Source organism: Meles meles, chromosome 8 (assembly GCF_922984935.1).
Source record: "Meles meles chromosome 8, mMelMel3.1 paternal haplotype, whole genome shotgun sequence".
Classification (NCBI taxonomy): domain Eukaryota; kingdom Metazoa; phylum Chordata; class Mammalia; order Carnivora; family Mustelidae; genus Meles; species Meles meles.
In genome coordinates, this window is record NC_060073.1 from 1,874,064 (window position 1) to 1,898,542 (window position 24,479).

Consider the following 24,479-nt stretch of genomic DNA (forward strand, 5'->3'; position numbering starts at 1 on the left):
ACCCGCCGCCCACCCCCATCGGTACCTGAGCCCAGGGGGTGAGACTGGGGTTGGGGTTGCAAGGGCAGCCCAGGGGCCTGACCCCAGCCAGGGGTCCGAGGAGAGGGGTCCTCGGGGCCTCACTGCACCCACACACATGAGGGAGGCCACGAGCCTGACAGCAGTCCGCTCAGGCAGTGGCTGGGGTGGGGGACGGTGCCGCAGCCCCTCACCAGGCCAGGGGGCTGGACAGCAGCTGTCGCCCCCTCGCAGGGCCCAGCTGCTGGGTAGATGGGAGCGTCCGTCCCCATGGTGACAGAATAAGTCTCCCGGCCTCTCCTGCTTGGCCTGCAGAACGGCCACCCCAGACAGCTGGCAGGTGGGGCTGGGTCTCGGGGGAAAGTGACCCAACGCCTCCTGAGGCACCCCAAACCCGTGATGACCTCCCACGGGTGGGGAGGCTCCCACAGTGGCTGGCCAGTCCAGGCTTTCGAGCCCCAGGCAGGGGCTTCGACCTCCTCATGGGGCCCTCTTGGGAATTTGGGGTGGCTGGCCCATTGGGGAGAGGCTGCAGGGGGCCCCAAAGTACCAATGACTTTGGGCAGGTGGGCTCCAGACCTCCGTGGGTTTGGGGGTCCATGTGGCACCCACAGGGGCATACTGTCTTACCTGGGGACCCTGTGGGTCTACCTGGGTCCCTCGGCCCTTATACTGTGGCACCCACCCGGGGAAGAAGCAGGCATGGCCCCGCCCAGAGTTTGCCCTATGGCCCTTCTAGTACAGAAGGCTGCCATGCTTGGGCTCGGCGCTGGACTGTGCCTGCAAAGTGAAGGCAGACCCTGGCCTTGGGGAGATGGCCATTGGCGGGGGAGGGGTCCCCTTGGCTGGGATGCATCCCACTACCCTGTCAGGAGCCTGGGCAGGCCAGGGAGACACAGGTCAGGTCTGGATGGAGGTGTTGACGGCTTGGGATGCCTTATACGGGTTTGGGGGGCGGGTCAGGAGGGGCATCTGAGCCGTGGGCAGCCTGGGGTTCCTGAGACAGGTCTGGGGAGGCCTTGGACGTGCCAGACCCTGACCAGGCGGGGCTCTCCTCCTCCCTGTGCCGCACCCTGCTCCCCGCCTGCCCCCAGGAGGCCCCTCCTGTCTTGAGCCCTTTCAACCCCACCGTGTCCTGTAGGTCCTTCTGTGGCATCTCCACAGCCCCAGGGGCTCTGCTCGTTTCAGACCCCCACTGCCCCAGGAGGTGGGCACCCCCAGAACCCTTGTTTTGTTGATGAGGACGCTCAGGCATTGGAAGGGTTGAGTGGCCCACTGGGGTCCCCGCCCTGGGGGTTCGGCGATGCTGGGCCTTGCTGTCCCGGGGGGCCATGGGGGCATTCGGGGGCCTGCCCCACTGTCCCAGCCCAGAGCTCCCCTCGGGCATCAGGGCCCCCTTCCCTGTCCTCCCGGCGGCTGACTCGGGGCCTGGCCCACAGGCCCTGTTAGGGCCACTTCAGGGAGCCAGGACCTCGGGCAGGAAGCAGAGGGGTCAGGGCCAAGGTTGCGGGGCTACACATTTGGGCGTCTGTGGGGCAGGAGCGGCCGCCGCGGTGGGGGTAGGGGGAACCAACCAGGACAGCAGGTGGGGTACGTCCCCCAGCCCAGCATGGGCCTCCTGCGCCCTCTGGGGGACTGCGCCGTGGTGCCTGTCCCAAGGCGGGGTCACTTGGGGTGGGGCTGGTGTCCCACGGGGTGGGCCGCAAGTGTGTACGGAGGGTCCCAGCTGTGCTCAGCACATGTCACCGGGAGGCCCAGGAGCCCTCGGCACGGGCACGCGGCTGGGAGCAGCTGGCCACAGGCTGTCTGCGAACAAAGGTGCTCTGAGCGGTCTGTAGAGCTGCTTCGTGCTCTCGGGCCGGCTGGGAACGCTGAGACCAGCTCGCCCTGTGGCTTATCTGCTCCCATGTGGAGGGACGACAGCTGGGCCGGCCCCAAAGCCCGCTGTCCAGGCTCTGGGCCAGAGGGACCGCACCCTGCACCCCCCGCCCCGTGGGGATGCCTCCTGGCCCCAGGCTAGCCCCCGGGTTTCCCAGGCTTGTGGGGGGAGGAGAGGAAGGCCCTCACGCTGGTCGCCCACGCCACTGCGCCTTTCCAGGTCCGCTCCCCTCTCTGCCCGGCGATGTCCCGGGCAGAAAGTCTGGGCATCCTTCTCCCCGAGGAGGCCTCTGGGGGGGCTGGGAGTGCCTGCAAAGCCGTCCCCAGGGTGTGTCCCCAAGCCGGCCAGAGCCAGGAAGGAGGCGTTCCTCTTGCCCTTGGCCCTGATTTCTGCGTTCCCCTCCCCCACCAACACCCCACAGGGCCCTCTGGCCCGCAGTCCCCAGCACTTAAGCCCCGGGGGCTGGCCGCCCGCCTCTCCTGAAAATTTTTCACGTAAAGATAACGGAGTAGTAACATCACAGAACCCGCGACCGGCGAGAGGAGGGGTCAGGGAGGCGGCCTTTACTCTTTAGCCAAAGAGAAAATATGTTCCCCCCGAAGCCGGGCTGTAGGCTCAGCTCATCGGAGCGGTTCAACCTTCAGGCCGTCCCGCTGCCTGTCACACGTGAGCAGCTCGTGGCCGGGACGTTCCCGGGGCGTCTGCGGCCCACGATGCCGGCAGCGCCGGGCCTCAGAGCACTCGGGCTTTGGACCGTCTTCCCGCCGAGGACTCGCAGGCTGATAAGGAAGGCGCGTAGATAAGGTGACCAGTGACCTTCGTCCCCCTCCCGGCGCCGCGGGTCCCCAGTTACGAAACGCTTGAGTCATCGCCAACCTTTCCCCCGTGTGCGCTCGCAGGGGAGACCAGATAAGCTCCTGCTTTTCGGAACCTTTATCCCCCTCCCAGGTTTGGCAAATCTGTCACAACCCCGTCACCCCCAGACCCCGAGGGCAGGTGCAGGCTGGTGTGCGGGCCACGTGCACCCCCGTGACTCGGGGCTCTTCTCCCTCAGTCAACTTGGACCTGGTATTTGTCAGCCAGACGGCGGGGTTGGGGGGGCCCGGCCTCTCGGGGCCTGGACTGTGGCACGTCCGTGCCGGCTCGGGGCCCTCAGGGAGCGCCACGCACTCCCGGGCCACACTGCGGTGAAACCGGGCAGGGGGGAAGCGGGGAGACCCCCTCAGTCACGGCAGCACCCTGAGCTGGCCCTCGGCGCCTCCCTTCCCCTGCGGTCCCGCGGGAGGGGGCCCCGCGAGGGCGCGGGCGTCGGGCACTCCCCTCACCCGGAGCGAGCGGCGGCCGTGAAGATGGGGACGCGCACCCCACAGCCGCTCCGAACCGTGTCTGGGTGCCCAGCTCCGGGCACTACGCACATCCGCGCTGTGCGGCCGTCCCACCGCCCGTCTCCGGGACTCTCCGTCTTCCCAAACAGAAACTCCATCCCCATGAGCCGCTGACCCCCCCGCCCCCAGAGCTTCACCCCCACAGCCCCGGGGCCACCCCAGTCCGCGCTGCGGTCGACGGTGGGCGCCGGCTCCCGTGCTCTCCCCTCGTCCGCACGCACCCCTTCTTGCTCCGCTCACCCCGTGGACAGGAGGGCGGCGTGCCGGGTGGCCGTGGTCAGTGCTACGATTGTGAACGGGGGGTGTGTACTTGTGGAATTGGTGTTTTTGTTTCCTTCGGGGGAAATACCCCGCTGTGCAGCGGCCGGGTCGTCGGGTCTGTTTCCACTCTCCGCGGACCCTCTGTCCTGCCCTCCAGAGCGGCTGCCCCAGCTAGGGCCCCCCCCCAGCAGCACGAAAGGGGCCCCTTCCCCGCACCCTTGCCGGCACCTGTTCCCGGTATGGTTTTTTTTTTTTTTGAAGATTTTATTTATTTATTTGACAGAGAGAGTAGGCAGAGAGAGGTGGGGGGGGGGAGCAGGCTCCCTGCTGAGCAGAGAGCCCGAAGTGGGGCTCGATCCCAGGACCCTGAGATCATGACCTGAGCCAAAGGCAGAGGCTTTAACCCACTGAGCCACCCAGGAGCCCCTCCCGGTGTGTGTTTGACGTGAGCCGCTCCGACCGGTGCGAGGTGGAGTTGCATCGTGAGTTTGATCTGGGTCTCCCTGTTGCGGGGCCAGCTGGAGCCTCTCTCAGGCGTCTGTCCCTCCTACGTCTTCTCTAGAGAAACGTCTACACGGATCCTCTACCTGGTTTTTAACTGGGCTCTTGCCTAGGAACCGTGTGCTTAAAAGTCTAAATCGTACCCGTGAGGCCACCGCGGACCAGCCCTTCCGCCTGCCGCCAGGGAGACCCACTGGAGGACCGCAGGAGCGCCCAGGATCGGCCCGGACGGAGGCCCCTGGGACGACACGAGTGGGGGCTGCTCGGCCCCTTGGGGCCTGGTAGGTGCCTCATCTGCACCTCTGTCTCCGCGCCCACTGTGGCTCGCGGGCCCTGCAGCCAGGGGCGGCTTGGTCTGTCTATATGACGGTGTCTGGGGCAGGAGGGGTCCCTCTGTCCCTCTGGTTGGACTGTGGTCTCGGCGAGATCCCGGTCACAAGCACAGCCTCTCCCCTCGTGTCTGCGGGGCAGAGCTCAGGGCCGTGCTCCAACAGACCGGCCTCCTGGCCTGCACCCTTGACCTGGGGGCACTCCCAGGGTCAGGAAGGCCCAGGCGGAGCTGGCCGAGGGCGCCTCTGGGGTGGCTCTCTCTGGAGGGGGGCCAGGCGGCTCCCTAGGGGCTGGTGGATGGGGCTTCCGGGGGCGGGGGCGGGTAGAGCTCGACTGAGAAGGGTGTAAGGACCCAGAGAGGGGCTGTGTGTGGGGGGGGGGGCACAGAGCACTGGGGGGCGGGGGCGGGACAGCACCTGGGGAATGGGGCTGCCTTGGGGCGATGGGAGGCTCTCGGGATAGGCCGGGGTGAGGCCCTGGGAACTTAGGGACACTGTACAGACAGTGAGGAGGGACAGCAGAGGCTTGAGCACAGGGTTTGGGGAGGTGACAGCTGTTGGCGGGCTCTGCGGGAGCCTGAGGCCCCTTTCGTCCACCGATGGGCTTGCTTAGGGCCTGCTATGGGAAGACCGATGGCCCTTGGTCCTGTTCCTGCCAGAGCAGACAAAACTAAGAGTGTGGTGGGCGGGAGTGGGGGTCACCCCTCCTGGGTCAGCCCTTCTACAGGCCCCATGCCGCCCCCGCCCCCGAGTCTCCGCCAGTGCACGGTCAATCCCGGTCACACCCCCATGCTGCCTCCAGCCTGGGGCGGCCAGGGCACCTCCCGTGACATCATCCCCATCTGCTGGCCCAGAGCTGTGGGCTAGCCCGGCCAGCCCTCCCGAGCCCAGGTCGGTGGAAGGCGGCTCTGAGAGAGAGCACAGGGCCAGGCTGGCCAGGAAACCTGTTCCTGGGAGTGCTTGAGCTACGGAGACCCCGGAGGGCCCGGCCAGCAGTGTCTGGGGCTGAGGCCTTGACCCTGTGTGGCACCATACCCAGAGTCTGAGGCTGCCCATGGTAGAGGTCATTTGGTCTCTGAGCAAGCGTCCGTCCTCACCGTCTCATGCCTCTGGACAGTAAAGGGCTCCTCCCCGTCCTTCCTAGCGTGCCGGCCGCACGGCGTCCGTGAACTGGACCCTGCCTGAGTCTGGGCCGGGCTCGGACCCCGCGAGTGCCCTGTGCAGCTGCCCCGCAGCCCGCCAGGCCTCGTGCTGCTCTCTAGCCTCAAACCGGATTTGAGGATTAGCATGGTTTTAAATGATTCCTGCACCTCAGCCCTCCAGAGGGGAACCCACGTTCGCAGACGGCTGGCCCTGGGAGGGCAAGGGTGGCCCTGAGCGGCGGGCCAGCTCTCCCGACGTGTGAGAGCCAGACAGTTTGGGAAGCGGGGGAGACACAGCCACCCCTGATAGCTACTTATTTATTTAAAGGGTTTTGTTGTTGTTGTTGATTTTAACAAGACGTTTCTAGTGCTTTAAATCTCTTTAGGACACAACTGGGGAGGGCGCTTAAGTAATAAGCAAATACATGCAAATGAGACAAGAACCACAGAGCGACGAGCCCGGGTGGCGAGTGGGGTGTGAAGCTGGGATGGAGGCACCAAGGACGGTTCCTCTGGGGACCACCTGGCGGCCAGGGGAGCCCTGCTCCGTGAGGATGCCAGCGCCCGTGTCTGCCCTCCCGGGACAGGGCAGGCGGCCAGATGCCGGATTGCCCTCTCCGTTCCCCGTGAGCTCCTCACTGACCACGGGCTCATCCCGCCGCCCGGGACCTGGCAGAGCCAGGTTCTCGGGGAGCATATGCATGAGACGGAGCCCTGGTCACGGGCCGCGCTCAGCCTGCTCACCGGCCCGTCTGCGCCTCGCGGTCGTTCATTCAGAAGATCCGTGTGGAGCTGGGGCTGGATGGTGCGCGTGGCTCCAGCCCTGGTGGGCTCAGCCAGCCTCTAGCCCAGGCCACGGCCCCCAGAGCCAAGGGCGGGGTAGGACCCGAAGCCGGCCCGAGAGGTCACGGAGCCTGCAGGTTTGCGTTCCCCTGCCTCGCTCGCAGCAGCCCCATGCGGGTTCCACGTTACGGACGGAGAACTTCGCAAGAGGGAGGCGGTCACCTCTCCTGCCCTTCCTCCCGTTATCTGCCGCGCTGACCCCCACCCCGGCTGGCTGGCAGAAGCATTCTAGTTGATGACACTTGGGAGCCAGAGGGCCCTGTCCAGCCTCCCCCTTGTGGCAGGGAGGGCAGTGGTGGGGCCTGGGAGCAGGGGTCCCCTGCCAGGGCCAGACAGCAGGGGCAGGATAGGATGGGGCAGGGGCTGCCCGGAGGCCAGCACAGCTGGTGTCTCCCTCGGCAGCGCCCCGGGATGGGCCCACGCTGGGCAGGTATCAGCCTCTCTTCCGTCTGTGAGGCTGAGTGACAGTCCCTTGTATGGACAGATGGCATTTTATTTGGCTGTTCAGGGTTCCTTGAGATGCCCCATGAAGTTAGGGTAAGTTTTTCTAGTTCTCTGAAACACACAAGCAAAGAAAACAAGCCGTGGGGGCTTGGGGAGCGACGGTGTTGCATCTGTTGATATTTCGGGGGCGTTGGCCTCTCTGGGTCGTGCACTTGGGTGTCTCCTCCCGTTCCTGGTCCCGGTACTTCCGTTTTCACCCTGCAGGTCTTTGGCCTCCTTGGTTAATCCGTGACCGTTTCATTCTTCTTGACGCTGCTGTAAGCGGCAGCATTTCTGTCATTTTGTGGGAAGGTGGTTCGTTGGCGTGGAGAGAGCACGATGATTCGTGCGGCCTGACTCTGTACCCAGCCTCGCGAATTCTAGTAAGATCTGACAGGTGCGTGGGGGGAGTCCATGGAGTTTCCTACGCATAAGGTCACATCCCCTGTGAACAGAGGTCGTTTTACTTCTCCTTTCCAGCCTGGACGCCCTTTCTTTCCTCTCCCGTCTCCTTGCTCAGGTGGGATCGTGGAGCCTGGTGTCGCACGCGCGGGCGGTGGGGGTGTTCTTGCCTCCCTTCTGACCGTGGAGGGGTAATTCCTGTCCTCGGTGGTGTGCTGCTACTGTGGATTTTCGGGCTGTGGCGTGTGTTCGGGGTCGGTGGTCTTCTTGTCGTCCTGCCTTGTTCCCTGCTTGCAGCACAAAGTGCTGTGGGGTTTTCTCACACTTTTCGTGTCAGTGGAGGTCATGTGTTTCTTTTCCTTCTTTCTGTGAACACGATGTGTTCTAGCAATCGAACCATCCTTGTATTCCAGACGTGACTCCCACATGGCCGTGGCGTGGATCTCTCCAACATGCTCCGGAAGCAGCTCGGGTCCTGGGCTGGGTGCCTCTGCTCCTCACGGCTTCCTCTGGCTTTGCTGTCAGGGGCCGGCCGGCCTCATGGGATGGGTTAGGAAGTGCTCCCTCTTCTTCCGTTTTTCAGAGAAATTCGAGGAAGATGGATGCATTCTTCTCTGAACGTTTGCTAGTATTCACCAGCGGAGCTTTAGGTCCCCTCCGTTGACCGACGATAGCTTCTCTTTGATGGGAGAGTGAGGTCCATGGTCCAGTCTCCTCACTAGCTATGGACCTAGTGAGGTTTCCCAGGTCCTTCTGAGAAACCTCGGTAGGGTTGCGTCTCTTGGAACCTGTCCACTTGGTCTGGGTTGTCTGGTTCCCTTTGAACTTGATTCTTATACTGTGTCTTCGTTTGTCCGCTCACCCACCCAGCAGTCCCTGTGTCCATGGCCTGGACGTGAGCCCTTGGCCCTCTGGCTTCCTTCCGCTCCTCGGGTTGGCCTGACCGCAGACTGAAATGTGGAACTGCCGTGGCCGGAGCCCTGACTGTGGTCAGCACTGCCGAGGGGCACTGGTCCACAGCAGACCTGGTACCCGCCCTTCCTTGGAGGGGACGGCCAGAGATGGCCTCTGAGACCCCTCCCCTCCTCCTGCGGGTGCCCACCCACACCCGACCACCCTGGGAGCTCTTGCATCTCAGCCCCAGGGAAGGTGGCCAAGCACCCCTGGATGGGGCGTCCTGGGTGGCGTGGAGGCTCTGAAGCAAAACAGGGACCACCCCATGAGGACGGGTGTCCCCAGCACCCAAATCAAGATGTATGGCCTGAGCTCTGGGGACTCTGTGGTTCATGTGAGTGCTGGCCGGAGAATGTGGGTCCCAGGACACCGTCTTTGTCATGTCCCTGGGGGACGTCCTTGGTGTGGACATCCCCTTGGGCCTGCTTGGGCCCTGGTCGGAAAAGCAAGCAGGTGTCTGCTGCCGGCGGACCCAGCCTCGGGTCGCCGGCCTGTCCAGGTGGGCCCTGCGATCGGCGTCCCCCACCCCCAGCAGACCAGGGCCCGGGCCGTTCCCCTCAGACGTCTCTCATGGAGGCCCCCAGCTCATTCCCCTCTGCCCCACAGGAGATTGTCCTGGTGGTGTTCTTTGGGACCGAGTACGTGGTCCGCCTCTGGTCGGCAGGCTGCCGCAGCAAGTACGTCGGCGTCTGGGGAAGGCTGCGCTTTGCCCGGAAGCCCATCTCCATCATCGGTGAGTCCTGCCTGCCCCCAGGGAGCTTCGCCCCTAGCTTCCTGGCCACGGGCTGGGCACCCACCCCAGGAAGGGGGATCCGGCAGGGTGGGTTCCATCACGAGCGCCAGCAGAGACCCTTTGAGGCCACGGGGTGACCCTCTGAGCCCGGCTACATAGGAGGCAGCTTTAGCCGCTGCTCACGGGGCTGGCTCGGTCGCACTCGGCATGGCGGTGTGGGGGGGTCTGCCGCCCCAGCGGCCTGGGAGGTGGGCGTGGGTGTGCCCGAGACAGAGGGCCAGTCTCGCTGTCCCAGGGGCCATGTCCTCCTGACAGCGAGGCTCCTTCTCCTGAGCCAGTGCCAGGCTGGGTGACATGCCATCCCTCCCCAGACCTCATCGTGGTCCTGGCCTCCATGGTGGTCCTCTGCGTGGGCTCCAAAGGGCAGGTGTTTGCTACCTCGGCCATCAGGTACAGTGGGCCGCAGGCCGTCCCAGCTGGGCTGTGAGAACCGCGGGCAGTGTGCTGGGGGTGGGGAGGGGGCGCAGGCTCCAACCCCACATGGACTTAGGTTTCCCTGGGTCGGAGGCCCAGCATGAGCCCTTCCAGGACTTGGGCTGGGACCTAACCTTCTGGGGACCTCAGTCTGCTCATCTGTCAAATGGGGCGATCCCAGGGCCTCCCCCGGGAGCAGAGGAGTTTGGAGACCTGCGGGTTGGGTGGGGCCCCCCACCCCGTGTTTGAGGGGGCGGTTCTGAGCCAGGCTTTGAGGGGCGGCCCCCGGGCGGGGGCTGAGCAGGTGAGTCGGGCGCGGGGCACAGCGACGTCTCCTCTCCCCCGCAGGGGCATCCGCTTCCTCCAGATCCTGCGGATGCTGCACGTGGACCGTCAGGGTGGCACCTGGAGGCTGCTGGGCTCTGTGGTCTTCATCCACCGCCAGGTGTGCGGGCAGGGCGGGGTGCAGGGCCCGAACGGCGGGCAGGGGGTGCACAGACGGGGTAGCCACACCCTCTCAGCCAAGGGCAAGAAGCCGGGGGCAGAGTGCGGGGCACAGGACGGGAGAAGGGGCTCAGAGAGCTCAGCACCGCGGACGGGAGCCGTCCTGCGAAGGCGAGGCCCGACTGGAGCCTGTGGGAGCCGGCCTGTCCCTCTGGGCAATGGCCGCGGCCCGACACCGGCCTTGGAGGACAGGGGTGGCGTGTGGTCCCGAAGTCAGTGCGGGCAGGGGAACCACGCGGGAACTCATGGGGCACCGTCGGGAGAGCCGGGAGCTTGCCCAGGGCCGGCCCCCCGGCCTGCGATGTCTGTCGGAGAGTGGTCACGGAGGCCGGGCCGCCACGAGGCCTCACCTGCCGTGCCCTCCACCTGCCCTGCCCCCAGGAGCTCATCACCACCTTGTACATCGGCTTCCTGGGCCTCATCTTCTCCTCGTACTTTGTGTATCTGGCCGAGAAGGACGCCGTGAACGATTCTGGCCAAGTGGAGTTTGGCAGCTACGCGGACGCCCTGTGGTGGGGGGTGGTAAGTGGGGATGTGCGTCCCGGGCAGCGGCAGGGCCGAGGGTGTCGGGGTCTGGGGCCCCGTGGTAGACCCTTCATGCCCAGAAGACACCGTCGGGAGGTTCTCGATGTCTCTGGCATGACGGGCGTCTGACGGGGCAGCGGGGTGTGTGCGGAGGCTGGGAGCTCCTGCCTGCCCCCAGACTGGGCTCCGTGTGGCCCGACCCAGGGCACCAGCCATCCATCCTTTGCCCTGGCCACGTGGAGAGGGGAGGGTCAGGCGCAGGGCCTGTCCAGGAGGGTCTGTGCTGGGCCCAGGAATGTCCTTGTGCCGAGGAGCGCAGTGTTAGATAGCAAACAACCCGGGATGTGATGGGTCGAGTCCTTGCGGGAACAGAAGAGAGCTCCCCTTCCCGGACAGTGCACCAGGCCTGTGGGTGCGGCAGCTGGGCCCTGCCCCCCGAGACATGAGGAGCCCCGAGGCTCCCCTGGCTGCAGAGATGGGCTCCTTGGGCCCACAACGGGGGAGCCCGGCACCCCGGATTCACTTGTAAGTGGCCGGAGCCTGGGCTGGGTGGCTCCGGGCTCACTGGGCTGCCAGTTTGCGGGAGAAGTGGAGTGGGGGGGGGGTTCCCAGCAGGCCAGGCTTGAGGGAATGGGGGATATTCCACCAAGGACCGTGCTTGGCTGTGGACAGCCAGGCGTGGCCTCCGCCAGCCACACGCGTCCCGAGTCCTGCCCGCCTCCTTGCTGTGTGGCCCGCGGAGTGACCGCCGAGGGCATGAAGGGCGCCCACGACCACACCCTGCACCGCAGCTTGGCCTTGTTGGGAGCAGGGTCCTGGTGGCTCCCCCCGCCGCAGGGACCGCAACCAGCCCGGCAACCGCGCGGGCAAGGCCGTGCCGCAGCGCGGGGACGGACAGCTGCTGTGGGGAGGGACGGGGTGTGGGCCACAGGCCAGGCCCTCATGCTTCCCAGCGTTCCCTCCTTCAGAGCGCCCGGGGGTGCCGCCGCTAGTGCCCCGGCGGGCTCTAGGACAGAGCCGGAAGCAGCAGAGTGGGAAACAGCGGAGGACAGTGGCCCCCGTTACAGGCTGAGCGTGGCTTGCCGGGGAGCCCCTTGAAGCTGGGGGTGGGGCAGCAGATATCTGGGCTCGTTAGGGTCGGGGGCAGGGACACGAGCTTTGCTGAGGCCTTGGGGGCAGGACAGAGCCTTAGGACGCTGGGCGGGGGCAACGGCCGTGGCAGGCGCCCGGTCTTTTCCCTCCCAGAAAACTTGGGCCTTGCTCTCTCCTGGGGCTCGCCCCCCTCTTCCTGAAAGGAGGCCCATCCCGGTTTGACGGGGGGGTTGGGAAGCCTTGCTGTGGCCCCCCCCAGGCCGGCCCACGCCCCGCTGTGTTTGTGTCTCACGCCTGCGAGGCCAAGCACGCAGGGAGGGCCCCTGATGTTGGCGAGTCTGTGTCTTTTCTGGAAGCTTCCGGTGTGCCAGGCTGCTCAAGGAAGGAAAGGACACGCTGACCCAGCTCTGGGCTGGTTCCAGCCCCAGTTCCGGCCCCGGTTCTGGCATGTGTGAGCCCCCTCGGCCCAGGTGCGGCAGCCCCTAGCAGGTTAGGGCGGGAGGGCTCAGCACCCTGGGCAGCTTGCTGGTGACGGGTGGAGGGGCCGAGTCCCGGTGATGGGCCCATGGGGGCACAGGCTGCCCAGAGCCGGGAGGAAGTGTGTGGGTGATCGCCCGAGGCCCGGCTGATAAGTAGTGCCTAGCCTTGGCGCTGCCCTCCCTGCCTTCGCGGGCGGCTCCGGGAGCAGCAGGCGGCTGAGGCTGCTCCCCTGCCCCCAGCCCGGGGCCGAGCAGCGCCCCCACTCCCACACCTGTGCAAACATCCGCCCGCCGGCCGGGAAAACAGCCCCTTTGTGCCCAGCTTGGCACCGGTGCCCCGGCCCTCGCCGTCAGCTGCAGCGCCAGCCTCGGCCACCGCGGGCCCTGGCCTGGCCATTGTTCCCGCCAGGCCCTGCGCCTCTGGGCCGCCCCGGGCCCCCCGCCCCCCGGGGCTCCGGGGCAAACGGCTCCCATTCATAGCCGCGGCTGCCCCTGCAGCTGTCCGGGCAGGAGCGGCCCCCAAGGCTTGAGTTATGGGCTGTGTTCCTGGCGTGTCTCGGACAGAGCTCAAGAAATGCAAGACGGGGCCGGCCCTGATTGGGGCTCTCAAGCGAGTTTGGTGATTTGCAACTGCGCCCAGCGCACGTTCTCTGCCTCTTCCCCGTGTCCTGGCTCCGTTTCCCTCTCGCAGGAGGGGGCGCTGGCCCCGAGGCTCCCTGTCCGGGGCAGACAGGAGAGGGGGTGCCGCCCTGGGACACCCGTGGGCGGGGGAGTGGCAAAGGCCTCATGCCGGCCCATTTCTGGTCTCCACGCTGTGTCCGTCCCGGGCTCCATGTGCCCTCCCCACGCCCCTCACCCCACAGGCCTGGGCTGCGGGCAGACCAGAAGCCGGACTGGCTTCTCAGGGATGGGCAGGATAGACCCTAAAATGGGCATCTGGGCCACCAGGAGCTGGGATGGGCCATCGCCTGCGTGGGGAGAGCAGGGGAGCGGGCGCGCCGAGGCCCTCGAGCCCGTCCGGGCTGGGGTGCCTGGGGGGTGGCCCTAGGTGTCCTCAGCCTCTGGGCTCAGTGGTGTCTGTGGTACAGACAGGTGACTGAGTTCACGAGCCGTGGCACCGGGGACAGCTGGGTGTCCACCTCCCGGCGAGGCCATCGGAGTCCCACAGTCTGAGGCACTTAACACAAGAGCAGCGTAGCCTGTCCCAGTCTGGAGACCAGAAGTCCGCGACGCGGGCGTGGGCAGAGCCGCAGTCCCTCCAGAGGCTCTGGGCAGGGTCCTTCCTGCCTCTTCCAGCCGCCGGGGCTTCAGGCCTCCCTGGGTGTGTGGCCACATCTTCTGTCTCTTGTAAGGACACTTGTCTTGGGTTTAGAGCCTGCCCGGGGAGACCAGGAGGATGTCCCGCAGCCACCTCGACAGAGGCCGTTTCCAAACACGCTCCTGCTCTGAGGGTCTGCGTGGGCGTGATGCCTGGGAGACACGTTCAGCCCGGGATGGCAGAGTCCCAGCCAGACTTCACGAGAAGCCCCCCCCACCAACAAGCCTTGGTTCTAGGTTGTCTGACGGGGGTGTCCGCTCAATGGCTGAGTGTCTCCTCCCGTCCCCCAGCCCCGGGGGGGGCGCCCGACGCTCCCTGCCCCCCCAGGGGTGGCGCCCCGTGCCCGGCTGCTGAGGCGTTTAAGACTTTACTTCGCCCTTGGAACAAAATGCGTTTGTTTGTGTTAAAGTTTGAGTGGAGGGAAAAGCCGTTTTTGCAAACACGGGCTCCTCTGTTTAGCGCCCGGGGGTCTCTCAAATCCGGAGGCTGCCGGGTGCTGTTTACCCCGTGCTCTAAATTTAGTCTTTTTAGAGCGAATGCGCTGGCAGCCCGTCCCTGCATTTCAACCGCCGTTTAGAGTCTGATTCCCGTTCCCTCTCTCCTCAGCCGGCAGTTCTAGAGGGGTCCAGCCTCCAGGGCTGGACTGCCTCCTGGCCGGGTGAGGTCAGCTGGGCCTGGGGGCTGAGTAAGGGCCTGGCCGAGGACAGGACCCCCCCAAGACATTCACACCCCATCAGCACCGGCAAGAACACAGGGCTAGGGGCGCCTGGATGGCTCAGTGGATTAAGCTGCTGCCTTCGGCTCAGGCCCTGATCTCAGGGTCTTGGGATCGAGCCCCGCATCGGGCTCTCTACTCCGCATGGAGCCTGTTTCCTCCTCTCTCTCTGCCTTCCTCTCTGCCTACTTGTGATCTCTCTCTCTGTCAAATAAATAAATAAAAATCTTAAAAAAAAAAAAAAAAAAAAGAACACAGGGCTAGTGTCAGGATCTCCGTAGCTGGAAAAACTGAGGCTGGTGAGCCCAGGGTTGGCAAGCCAGGACCCCACTCAGACCCCACCTGTTCTGGGGCTTTCTCTGCCAGGAGCTCTCTGCAGAGCCTGCGGGTGCTGGGTGGTTGAGAACCAAAGTCTGCAGGACCCCAGCTTGTGCCTGTAGACCACCGGTGTTGGGGAAGGACTGTGGGCTCCTTCCCTGAGGAAGGACCTTGGCGATGGGTTTTGCAGGTTGAGTAGGAGCCCACAAGGTGAGTGCGGCCACTTGCACCTCCTGCCCACGGGCTGACACCAGGGAGCTGCGGGGGAGTTCTTCTGTGGCGTGGCAGGCCCCGTGAAGGTAGGAAACAGGGTTCATTTCTCCTGAGGTGGGGCTTCAGCTCATGTCTGTGAGGGCAAGAAAGTTCCAGGTTTAGCCTTTTGGGAAGAGACGTGGTCAGCATGAGGGAACTCTGGGAGACAGGATCCAGGTGAGGGACTCCGTGATCGGGAGCTCCGCCACCCACCACCTATGTGGCCTGCACAGGTTATCTGACCTCGCCAGGCCCATTGTAAACTGGGTAGCAAACGAGTGCCCACACCCACCAAAGCTGGAGAAGCCACGTCAGCAAGGACATGGGAAGCCTGGGGCCCCGGGCACCCAGCGAGCAGGCGGCAAAGGCTGGCTATGAACCATGGAGGGCCCTTGCCAGCCACAGCTCTTTAGGCCTTCCCCAAAGCCAGGCACTTGGGTGGGACCCATAGCCGCCTAATTCACACTAAAGTGTTTATGGCTGCCATGGTCCAGTCACAGCCCTGAGCCCTTCTGGTTTGGAGATTCTCACTCTGCCCCTGACCAGCTCCCCACTTCCAGCCCCTTCCGGAGCAGGCGTTTCGGCCCCTGCTGACCCCAAGGGCCTCATGTTTCTGATCCCTGTCCCGAGGACCTGGGCAAGGCCAGCCACACGGAAGGGACTCCTGGATGCCTCAGGAGGGGTGGGGTGGAGATGAGGGGGGAAGACCACAGCGTCCACTTCCAAGGACGTCAACTCAGTGGCACCGTTGACCTGGTCCCGGGGCCAGTGAGCATGGGATTGGTCCGTTCCTCAGTTTCCCCATCCGTAAAACGGCGAGGCCGCGGAGTACCTGCTCGGGCTGGCGTGGGGCTCACCGGGGCCTGAGGCCCGGGAAGGCCGAGATGAGGACTCTCCTTAGACGGTCCGGTCGTCCCAGGCAGGCTGGCTCTTGGCAGGAAAGCCTACTTCTCCACGCACAGATGCGATGGTGCGTTGCTGCTGTCCTGCCCAGCGCCGAGCAGCGACGCGCAAGCAGCGCTCGTCTCCTGCTCTCGGAGCTACAGCCACGGTCTGCACAGGGTGATTTTCAGGGTCCCTGGAGGACCTTCTCTGCCCTGGCAGTTAGGGAGGGCTTCCTGAGGCGGTGACGTCTGAGCTGAGACCTGAAGTGGAGTCACCTGGAGCCCGGAGCCCTGCTACAGGGTGGACACGTGAGCCTCTGTTCTGGGCTCTGGGCTGTGCACAGAAGGGCAGAGAGGGGTCCTGGCCACCCCCCGTCTAGGGCGTGCCGTCTGCGGGTCCTGTCGGAGCCCGGCTGGTGCGTGGGCCCGTGAGCCGCGCGGGGATGGGGCCGGAGCCCGAGCCCCCCGTGAGCGAGACCGCGGACTAATGGGGGGAGAGGCTGCGGGCTGTGCGTGTCTGCGTTCAGGGACTTTGTTCTGCCCGTGGAAGGAAGTCCATTTCTTTTAGGGTGCTTGCTGTTTTTTGACCCATCGTTTGCCTGCCTGGCTGGGCGGTTCCCCAGCCCCCATGTGCCAGCATGTGTCCCCTTCGTGGCTGTTTCCCACCAGCCAGGCCAGGGCCCCCAGGGCAGCCCCATGGTGGCCGGGGCCAAGCGTACCCTCAGGACCGGTGCCCGAGGACCCCTGCTCCCGCCAGTCACGGCCCGAGACCGTCCTGGGCCCCTGACTGCCCTCTTTGTGCCATCCAGGCCTCCTCCAGGCAGGTCGGTGGCCCGTGGTGGCACGGCAGTCTCTGGCCAGGGCTTTGCTCTGCAGCCTTGCCGCGTCGTGCTGTGGACCAGTGGGTTGCGCCCGCTCCGTCACTGACCAGCGATAAGACCTTGCGCACAGCGCCTGCCCTTGTCAGCCTCCGTTTCTCCTCCATAGGCTGGTCCCTAACTCATGACACCATCCCACGTTTGCCGAGCGGGTGCACCGCTGGTGTGAGTCCCTCGGCGTCCACACCTGCTCTGCCGTCAGAGCCACACGCGCACAGATGGCCGCCCGCCTCCCGGTGGGCCGGCCAAGCCCCCAGGGCAGCCCCGGTCTCTGGGCTGGGCCTCCCGTCCCGTTGGAGGTTGGCCTTGCAGAGGCTGCTGTAGAGAGAAGCATGAAACACCGGGGCCAGCTTCTCAGGGGATGGTTCTAGAAGGTTCCCTCAACCTCCCGTCCCTCGAAATGTGAGCAAAGACACAGAGACAAGCAGACACGCCAGCGCCAGCCTCCAGAGGATGAGGACGGCTCGGTTCCCCTCCCGTCTGCCTCCACGGCCCTGTCCCCCCTGTCCCCCGTGTCACACGTCTGCGGGTTTGCATGTGAGCTGCTCTGCCTGGGCTGCTGCCTGGTGGCCGGCCCCCAGGGGAGGGCCGCCGGGGCTGTGCTGTATCTCCCCACGTCTGTGGGCCCAGGATGTGCAGCTCTGCACCCTGGACCACCCTGGCTGGGGGCGAGTGGCGAGCATGGTGGCAGGAGGGGGCCGCCCCGAGCTGCCCGAGTCTGTGATCTCAGGAAGAGCAGCAGCTCTGGGGGGATGGGCCTCCGAGAGCCGAAGGACATCGGTAACTACGTGGGTCTGTGACCTGGGGTGAGAGGCACGTGCCCTCCGCAGGGTGGGGGACGCCTGGCTGGACACCTGGTGTCCGCCGGCCCGCCGCAGGGAGCCCTAGTACTCCAGCTGTCGTGGGGCTGGGGAGGTCGGGGTGCTGGTTGGTCTGCTCAGGGAGATGGTCTTGGGGGCCCTGCCTGTGGCCCCCCATTTGCTTCCCCGTCACCAGGGTTTTTTTTAATATTCATGATGATCATTTAAAATGTATGCTTGAGTTTTCTGGGACGCCCTTAAACCTAGCCCTGGGGTGGGAGCCCCCCACCGGTGGCCCCCGCCTCACCCTGTCCAGCAGCCGCTCGCACACTCACTGGTCTCCGGTGCTTTCTGCACTCTTGGCGGTCGCCATGGACCCCAGAGAGCCTCGGATCCACGCTCAGCACAGAGGAGAGTACCCCTGAGCCATTTAAAGACGTTTTGTTTATTTATTAAACCGGCAATAGGCCTGTTCCACGTTTATATAAATGAAAAGACTTTACGAACGTTTTCACTTTCTTGGGGTGGCTAGGTGCGGCTCTAACGTCGCCCTCCCCCGTTGGCAGCCCCAGACCTGCTGTCGCTCCGCACGCCAGGTGCTCTGCGCGGGCAGCTGCAGCCCAGGCCTCCCGTGGGGGGCGCAGGCTGTGGGAGAGGACGCCCTGCAGACCAGGGGGCTCTTACCTGCCAGCTGGCCGTCAGGCTGGCCCTCAGCCCCGGGGCGGTCTGGTCCCACCCTGCAGGCACCTGTGCCGCGTCCGGGTGTGCCCGCGTGCGTGGCTGTGTGCGCGTGCGTGCCTGTGCGAGCGTGTGTGCGCGTGCACGCGTGTGGTGCCCCAGCTGCGCGGGAGGCACATCTTGGGTCCGCACCCACCTCCACAGGCTCTGGTGTCCCATGTCCAGGACGGGGCCATAGGCAGCACCACGCGTTCCGTGTTGGGGGCTTGGATGTGTGTTTCTGAGGGTTGGTGGCCCTTGTGGAAGTCCCGGGACCCCAAGCAGATGATGGTTAGGCTGCCGTGGGCTCAGCAGCGCCCGGCCCTTGCCGCCCCCAGCGCTAGAAGCTGAGCGCTTGCCCGGACCCACCTGCCCGCCGATGGGCTCGTTGTTCCATCTGCCCCCTCCCCTGCCTGCTCCAGCGCTGTGAGCGGTCCCATGGGTGTCCCTGCCTGGCCGTGGCCGCTGGGTCTCTCCCACCCTCTGAACTCCACATCTGGTGGGGTGCACCCACCGGGGTCCCGGGATGGACAGTCGCTGCCGCAGACCTCACCTTTCCTGTCTGGCCTCACCTTCCGTTGGCGTCTGTTCTGTGGGCTGCCCTGGCTCTCTGCCCCCCGTTGCCCACACTGGCTCCTCGGGGCCGTGCATCGAGGGAAGGCTGTGTGCAGACCTCCCCAGGCCTGCCAGAGGCTATTCTCGCCTGGCCTGGCCTAGCCTGGCCTGGAGGCTCCAGCGGGGAGAAGCCAGGCTGCTCAGAACACGACGCACGTGACGGCAGGGCGGGCAGGTGCTGGCCAGGCTCACCTCCAAAGGCAGGAAGCCACATGGGTGCTCTGGGCCACGGTGCCTGCGGGCGCGAACGTGTGCTGTGGACCCGGGCATCCTTGGTCTGATGGCCAGGCTCAGAGCCCATGCTAGCAAAGCCCACAGCAGCCCCAGCACCCAACATCCAGGCAGGCATGGGCCCGAGGGCGTCGGGGCTGAGCGACAGGCACAGTCAGGCTGGGTCCTCAAGTCCTGCGGGATGTCGTGTTCAGGCTCATGCTGGAGGCCCCCTGCAGCCGATCTCGGATGCTAGCGGGACGGGAGCCTGGGGCGGGGCAGTGCCCGTGGTCCCACCGCCAGCTCCGAGGGTCGGCACCCCCACTGAGAAGAAGGCTTGGGCTGTGTCTGGTTCTCTCAGAAGAAGGGGGAATGAGCCATCTGGTGCCCAGGGTGGCATCAAGAAATGGCGCCTCACTCCTGTCCTCCTGGTCGAGGACCAGCCTCGGTGGGAGCTTCCCGCCTCCGGGACAGCGGCCCTGCTGTGGGCCAGGGCAGGTGGTGCACCAGGGAGTCCCGCTGGGGCACCCGCCCCGGTACACACCCACGGCCTCGCTCCTTGCCGGGCGTCGGCTCTGGGAGACACGGCTCTCCTCTGGGCAGGAGCCCCGTGTCAGCAGAGCGGCGGGCTCGGACCGGACAGTCATGTGTGCTGAGCTTCCGGGCCTGACCCTCGCCCCCGGCCCCTCTCACAGGTCACGGTCACCACCATCGGCTATGGGGACAAGGTGCCCCAGACGTGGGTCGGGAAGACCATCGCCTCCTGCTTCTCCGTGTTTGCCATCTCCTTCTTTGCACTCCCGGCGGTAGGTGCTGCGTGGCGGGGCCGTGCACGCGCTCCCGGCGGGGCTGCCCCGAGCACCGCTCCCCCGAGCACCGCTGCCCCCCTGCTCCCCCGAGCACCGCTCTCCGAGGCGCCCCCGCCCTCCTGCCCCCAGAGCATCCTTGGCAGCAGGTGTGGGCAGCGGTCAGTGGGGGCCTTCAGTAGCAGACAGTGGGGTGCAGGCGTGGATTCACCCCGAGGGGACACGGGGAAGCCCCAGCAGCAGCTGCCTCGTGATGGCGGAGGCGGAGTCCGTGCGCCTGCTGAGACCTGAGCTGGGCCTTGACTCACATCCCCCCCAGAAATTGTGGACCGTGAGGGTTGTACCTTCTAGTTGCCCGTGTGGCACATGTGTCCATGTGTCCCTGTAGAACGTGGGCGTCTGTGACATGTCACTCCCTACGGGCACGTGTGTGGATTCCGTGCCCGTGCCGCCCATGGGAGTACGACTGGTCTCCGCTGTGGACGAGGGGCTCGCTTCCCGCCAAGCTGGTCCCGTCTGTGCTATTGGCAATCCCGGCCATGCAGCCGCAGACCCTCTCAGACGGGGCTACCTTCCGCCCAGGCTGGCAACCAGGCGCCTGCCCTGCGCCCCTGGCGCCGCCGTGTCCCCCAGGCCGGGCCGGGCAGTGGCTGCGCGAGCGGACATGAGCCCCGGTCTCCGCTGCCTCCCAGGGGATCCTCGGCTCCGGCTTCGCCCTGAAGGTCCAGCAGAAGCAGAGGCAGAAGCACTTTAACAGGCAGATCCCGGCGGCGGCCTCGCTCATTCAGGTGAGGCGCGCGGCCTCGCGTCGCCGGGTCGGCACCCGCCACATCTCCGTGTCCGTTCCGACATCCCAAAGCTGCTCTCGGCCGTGGCGCTCAGAGCGGATCCCTCTGGAGTCGAGATGCAGACTGTGGGGCCACACCGACTAGTGGGCCCGGGAGCGCGGGTGCCCGGCTCCCTCCCTACAGGGTCCTGCAGAGGGTCACATCCTTGGGGGGGATGGCCGGGGGACAAGGATGCGCCCTGACCAGTCCCCGGGCGGGGGTCTTCCCGTGGGCCCCTCCCCTCCCAGCCACAGAGGCTGACCTTGGCGTCTTGTTCCTCAGCCTCCTTCCGTGGCCGCCCCCGCCTGCCCCCCCCCCTGCACTGGTGTAGGTCTGCAGGGAAAAGGGAAGGGTCCCCATGTGGCCATCCCCCAGGGGGGCCGGGGCCCTGCTTACGCCGTATGGGCACTTCTGGGTGTCCCCGGCACCCCATGGAGCTTGGACGCCCCTGTGACAGCAGGTGGGACTGGTGAGCCGATCGCATGGCCACACCCTGGGTTCCAGGGCCCCGCAGTGGCTGATCGGGGTCCCAGGGCTGCTGTGATGAGGCCTGGGGGCTGGAGAGACGGAGCCTAAGAGCAGCGGGGAAGGAGGGGACCTGAGTTCCTGAGTGCCCTGCTCCGCCCCGTGACCCAGGGCCCCTGGAACCCACCAGACAACGGCTGGTTCTTTTCATACCAACAAAGGCCAAAAACCATCTGAAAACCGGGTCCCAGAGGGTCTGGGGACGGAAGAGTGGGGAGGAGCAGGCCCAGGGCCGGCCTGGGGAGTAGTTGAGGGGGATCCTGGGGCGTAGGCGTGGTCCGCGTCCAGCCGTGGATGTGCCCCTCTGCCCAGTGGGGCAACTGCACCCAGGACTGGATGCCCCCTAGGGATGCCCTGGGTTCCCCCTCATGACCTTGCCTCCTGTGCCCTGTGTGGCCCTGTGAGGGACGCCGGCCATCAGGCGCTGCTCCACCCGGGAGCCAGAGCTCAGCCCCAGGCTCCCTGCGTGCCTCTGAAGCCCTTCCGGAACCCGCCGTCTGGGGCCTGGACGTGGACCTGGACGGGAAGGAAATAGCAGGGCCATAAAGCGGAGGGGCTGGGCCCCCACAGGCCTGGTTTTATGGCCCCACAGCCTTCTCCTTTCTGGGAGACCATAAATCAGGCCGTAAAACCAGCCCAGGCCGCTGTGGGCAGACTGCTGGCGGGAGGGGAGTGTGGTGGATTCCTCGTGGAGTCTGGGGCCTTGGGGGCGAGCCCCCTGCAAAGCCCACGCTCGGGCAGGGCATTCAAAGGGCCGTGGGCATGCCTCGGGGGGAGGATGGGTCCCCGGGGAGGTGGGAACTGAGCAGTTCCTGGGCAGGACGCTCGTGGGCAGGACACGTGCCTGCCGCCGGGGAAAGTGGGCCTCGGAGCGGTCAGGCCTGTGTGGCCTTTCCCGTAGGTGGCATGAGGGCTGCCCTGTCTGCCCAGGTCCCCATCACGGGTGGTGTCTTGGCCGCCTGGGACCTTGCCAGCCCCGCTGCCAGTACAAGGCCCCCAGCGTGCATCCTCATCGGCAGCTATCCAGCGGCTCCCCATGACTACAGACGGCCCCAGGCCCCAGGACCCCGCATTTGGGACTCTGGGAGGGGCCTTGCTCCCCCACCCATCCTGCCGGGTGCCCAAGGCCTGGGTGTTCTGTTTCTGAGCCCGTCCCTGAACCTGCCGAGCGCACCCGCTGGCTGTGGCCCAAGGAGAGGCAGCCGGCAGGTGTCTTTGCCTCTACGGAGGGATCAGGCTGGGGGAGGGGGGGCAGGTATGTTGGGGTCTCAGACGAAGGCCTGCGTGGTGTCCGAGCTGAGTCCCAGGCAGCGCGTGAGGCCCTGGCCAGTGGGGGGCTGGCCTGCAGGCCGGGGTGCAGGCAGCTCCCACTGGAGGCCGTGGGGCGGCCGGGCCGCTGACCGCATCCCCCTCCTGCTGCTCCAGACGGCGTGGAGATGCTACGCGGCCGAGAACCCCGAGTCCTGCACCTGGAAGGTCTACGTCCGCAAGCCGGCCCGCAGCCATGCCCTGCTGTCCCCCAGCCCCAAGCCCAAGAAGTCCGTCATGGTAAGAGCCCCTGCCTGCCTTCTAGACGGTGTCCCTCGGTAGCAGGCCGGCAGGCCTTGGGGCCACAGCTCCCGGCCAGCCTTTGACCCTGGGCTCAGCTGAGCTCTGCTAGGGCAGGCCCCACTGCTCCGGGTCCGGGCTGCGGTTGGGGAGCATGACCGGGTGCTGCCCTCCCGGGGGCCCCTGACCCCAGGGGTGTGTGGGATGGGGGCTACAAGACCGGGGCTGTGGGGGGCCCGAGAAGGAGCCCCAGGGCGCAGGACGGGCCGGGATCTGGCCTGTGGTGGCAGAGAAGGCTCTCGAGAGGGCCCTGGTGTCAGGCTTTGTCTGCGGGGCACCGTGCGCGTCGCTGGGGGAGGAGGTGGCGTCCCGGCTCGGGGAAGAGCCTGAGGTCGTGGTGCAGGGGGTTGGGCAGGCCTCGGGCAAGGATGTCGTTCGTGATTGGCTGCTGTGGTGAACGAGGTGTCCCTGCCCACACCTGGTGGGGATGCCCAGCTGTCCCCAGAGCCCCTGCACCCTCCCGTCCCCTGGCTCCTCACCATTGACCCCTCAGAGCAGCTCTGCCGGCCACCCCAGCACGGGCCATCGCTCCTGGCGGCCTTGTTGGCCTGCACCCCTGTGCGTTCTGGGACGTTTACCTGTTTGCCAGCTTCTGGCCACCTGCCCCTCGGCCCAAGCCCCCTGCAGGACCCCAGCCTCTCCGCAGGGCCATGCCCCCCCCCCCCCCCCGTCTGCATGCACCAGGCCAGTGCTTGGCCCTGAGGCCTGGCTCTCTGGCCGGTGCCCAGCGGGGACTGCCAAGGGGTTCTGGGGCTAGCGGACGCCCAGGAACCGTTGGCTTTTTGCTCGTCGTTTCAGGTAAAGAGAAAGAAGTTCAAACTGGACAAGGACAACGGGCTGAATCCCGGAGAGAAGATGCTCACGGTCCCCCACATCACGTGTGAGCCCGTCTCAGAGGACCGGAAGCCAGACCACTTCTCCGCAGATAGCTGTGACAACTCTGGTGAGAAGCCCCGGGTGGCGGCGTGGGGACGGGAACTCGGCTCCTGCAGACCCGGCGTCTGCCCCGTGACACCCTGCCCCCCACCCACCAGCTCAAAGGCGGGTCCTCCTGAGGAGGTGGGACCCCACCCCGGAGGGACCCTTCCTCTTGCTCCGTTCCACGCGCTGGGCTGGAGGGACCAGCCCTGCCTCGGTCGCGCCGTGTGGCTGCGCCCCGAGGCTGGCAGGTTGGAAGCGGCCTGGGCATGTTGACCCCCCGTTCCCGGTGGAGCGGGGACGGGACCTCCAGAGCCCATCTGTGCACCCACCCTCGTCCCCTTCCTCAACGCCGCGTGTCTTTGCTTTTCGGGCATTTCTGTGTCTGTCTCTCCCTTCTGGGACCGCTTCCTGGCACCCAGCGGAGCATGCCTGCTTACCGGCCGCTGTACGGGCAGAGCCGCAGTCTCACCTGCGGCAGAGAGGGACGGGCTCACCTTGGTGCTAACGCTTTGTGCTGCCGGCCGCCCGGCCCGCCACATGCTGGGTTCCCAGGCGGCTGACCCACTCATGCGTCCCCCTGTGTGGGGTCCCAGTCCCCTGGCAGCAGGGTAGAAAGTGCTCCAGAAAGGGGCCATGGCCACTCCCTGTGCCTCGGGGCTGCCTGTGGACCGGGCCAGGGCGCCCACCCCGCTGGGCACTGGGCCACCGCGGCCCCATCCCATGCAGTCGGGATTTCGCTCTGGCCTGAATCTGGCCACTTCGCTGGAGAGCCCCCGAGTCGCGCTCCCCGCCCACCCCCCGGAGTGGGCACAAGGGACAATTGTGCCAACAAATGCCCGGGCCCCCCCAGCTCCGGATCCAGGGGCAGGACCATTGTCACGGTGCCGATGGGGGCTGCGCGCAAATGCTACTGGGCGGGTCGGGCGTGGGGCGCGGCGTCTCTGCTGTTCGCTGAATGTGGGCGCCGCATTCAGACTCCTTGCTGGGACGAAGTGCCCGGGACGCCTCCAGAATGGTAATGAGCACGAGGGTGGGGAACCCGGGCTCCCTTCGTGAGTGCTTTTGCACGGAGCGGTTTTGC

At 66.2% G+C, this 24,479-nt stretch overlaps 1 protein-coding gene across 4 annotated transcripts in view; it reads left to right on the top strand.

Annotated features, from left to right (window-relative positions):
* Nucleotides 1-24,479, top strand: part of KCNQ1 (potassium voltage-gated channel subfamily Q member 1) — a 299,167-nt gene that overhangs the window by 67,064 nt on the left and 207,624 nt on the right. For all 4 annotated transcript variants that reach the window (XM_046016811.1, XM_046016812.1, XM_046016813.1 and 1 more), the window contains exons 3-10: nt 8,804-8,930; nt 9,302-9,380; nt 9,753-9,849; nt 10,290-10,430; nt 19,407-19,517; nt 20,210-20,305; nt 22,295-22,417; nt 23,276-23,420. In XM_046016811.1, coding sequence (XP_045872767.1) covers nt 8,804-8,930; nt 9,302-9,380; nt 9,753-9,849; nt 10,290-10,430; nt 19,407-19,517; nt 20,210-20,305; nt 22,295-22,417; nt 23,276-23,420 — 919 coding nt within the window. The remainder of the gene's footprint in view (nt 1-8,803; nt 8,931-9,301; nt 9,381-9,752; nt 9,850-10,289; nt 10,431-19,406; nt 19,518-20,209; nt 20,306-22,294; nt 22,418-23,275; nt 23,421-24,479) is intronic.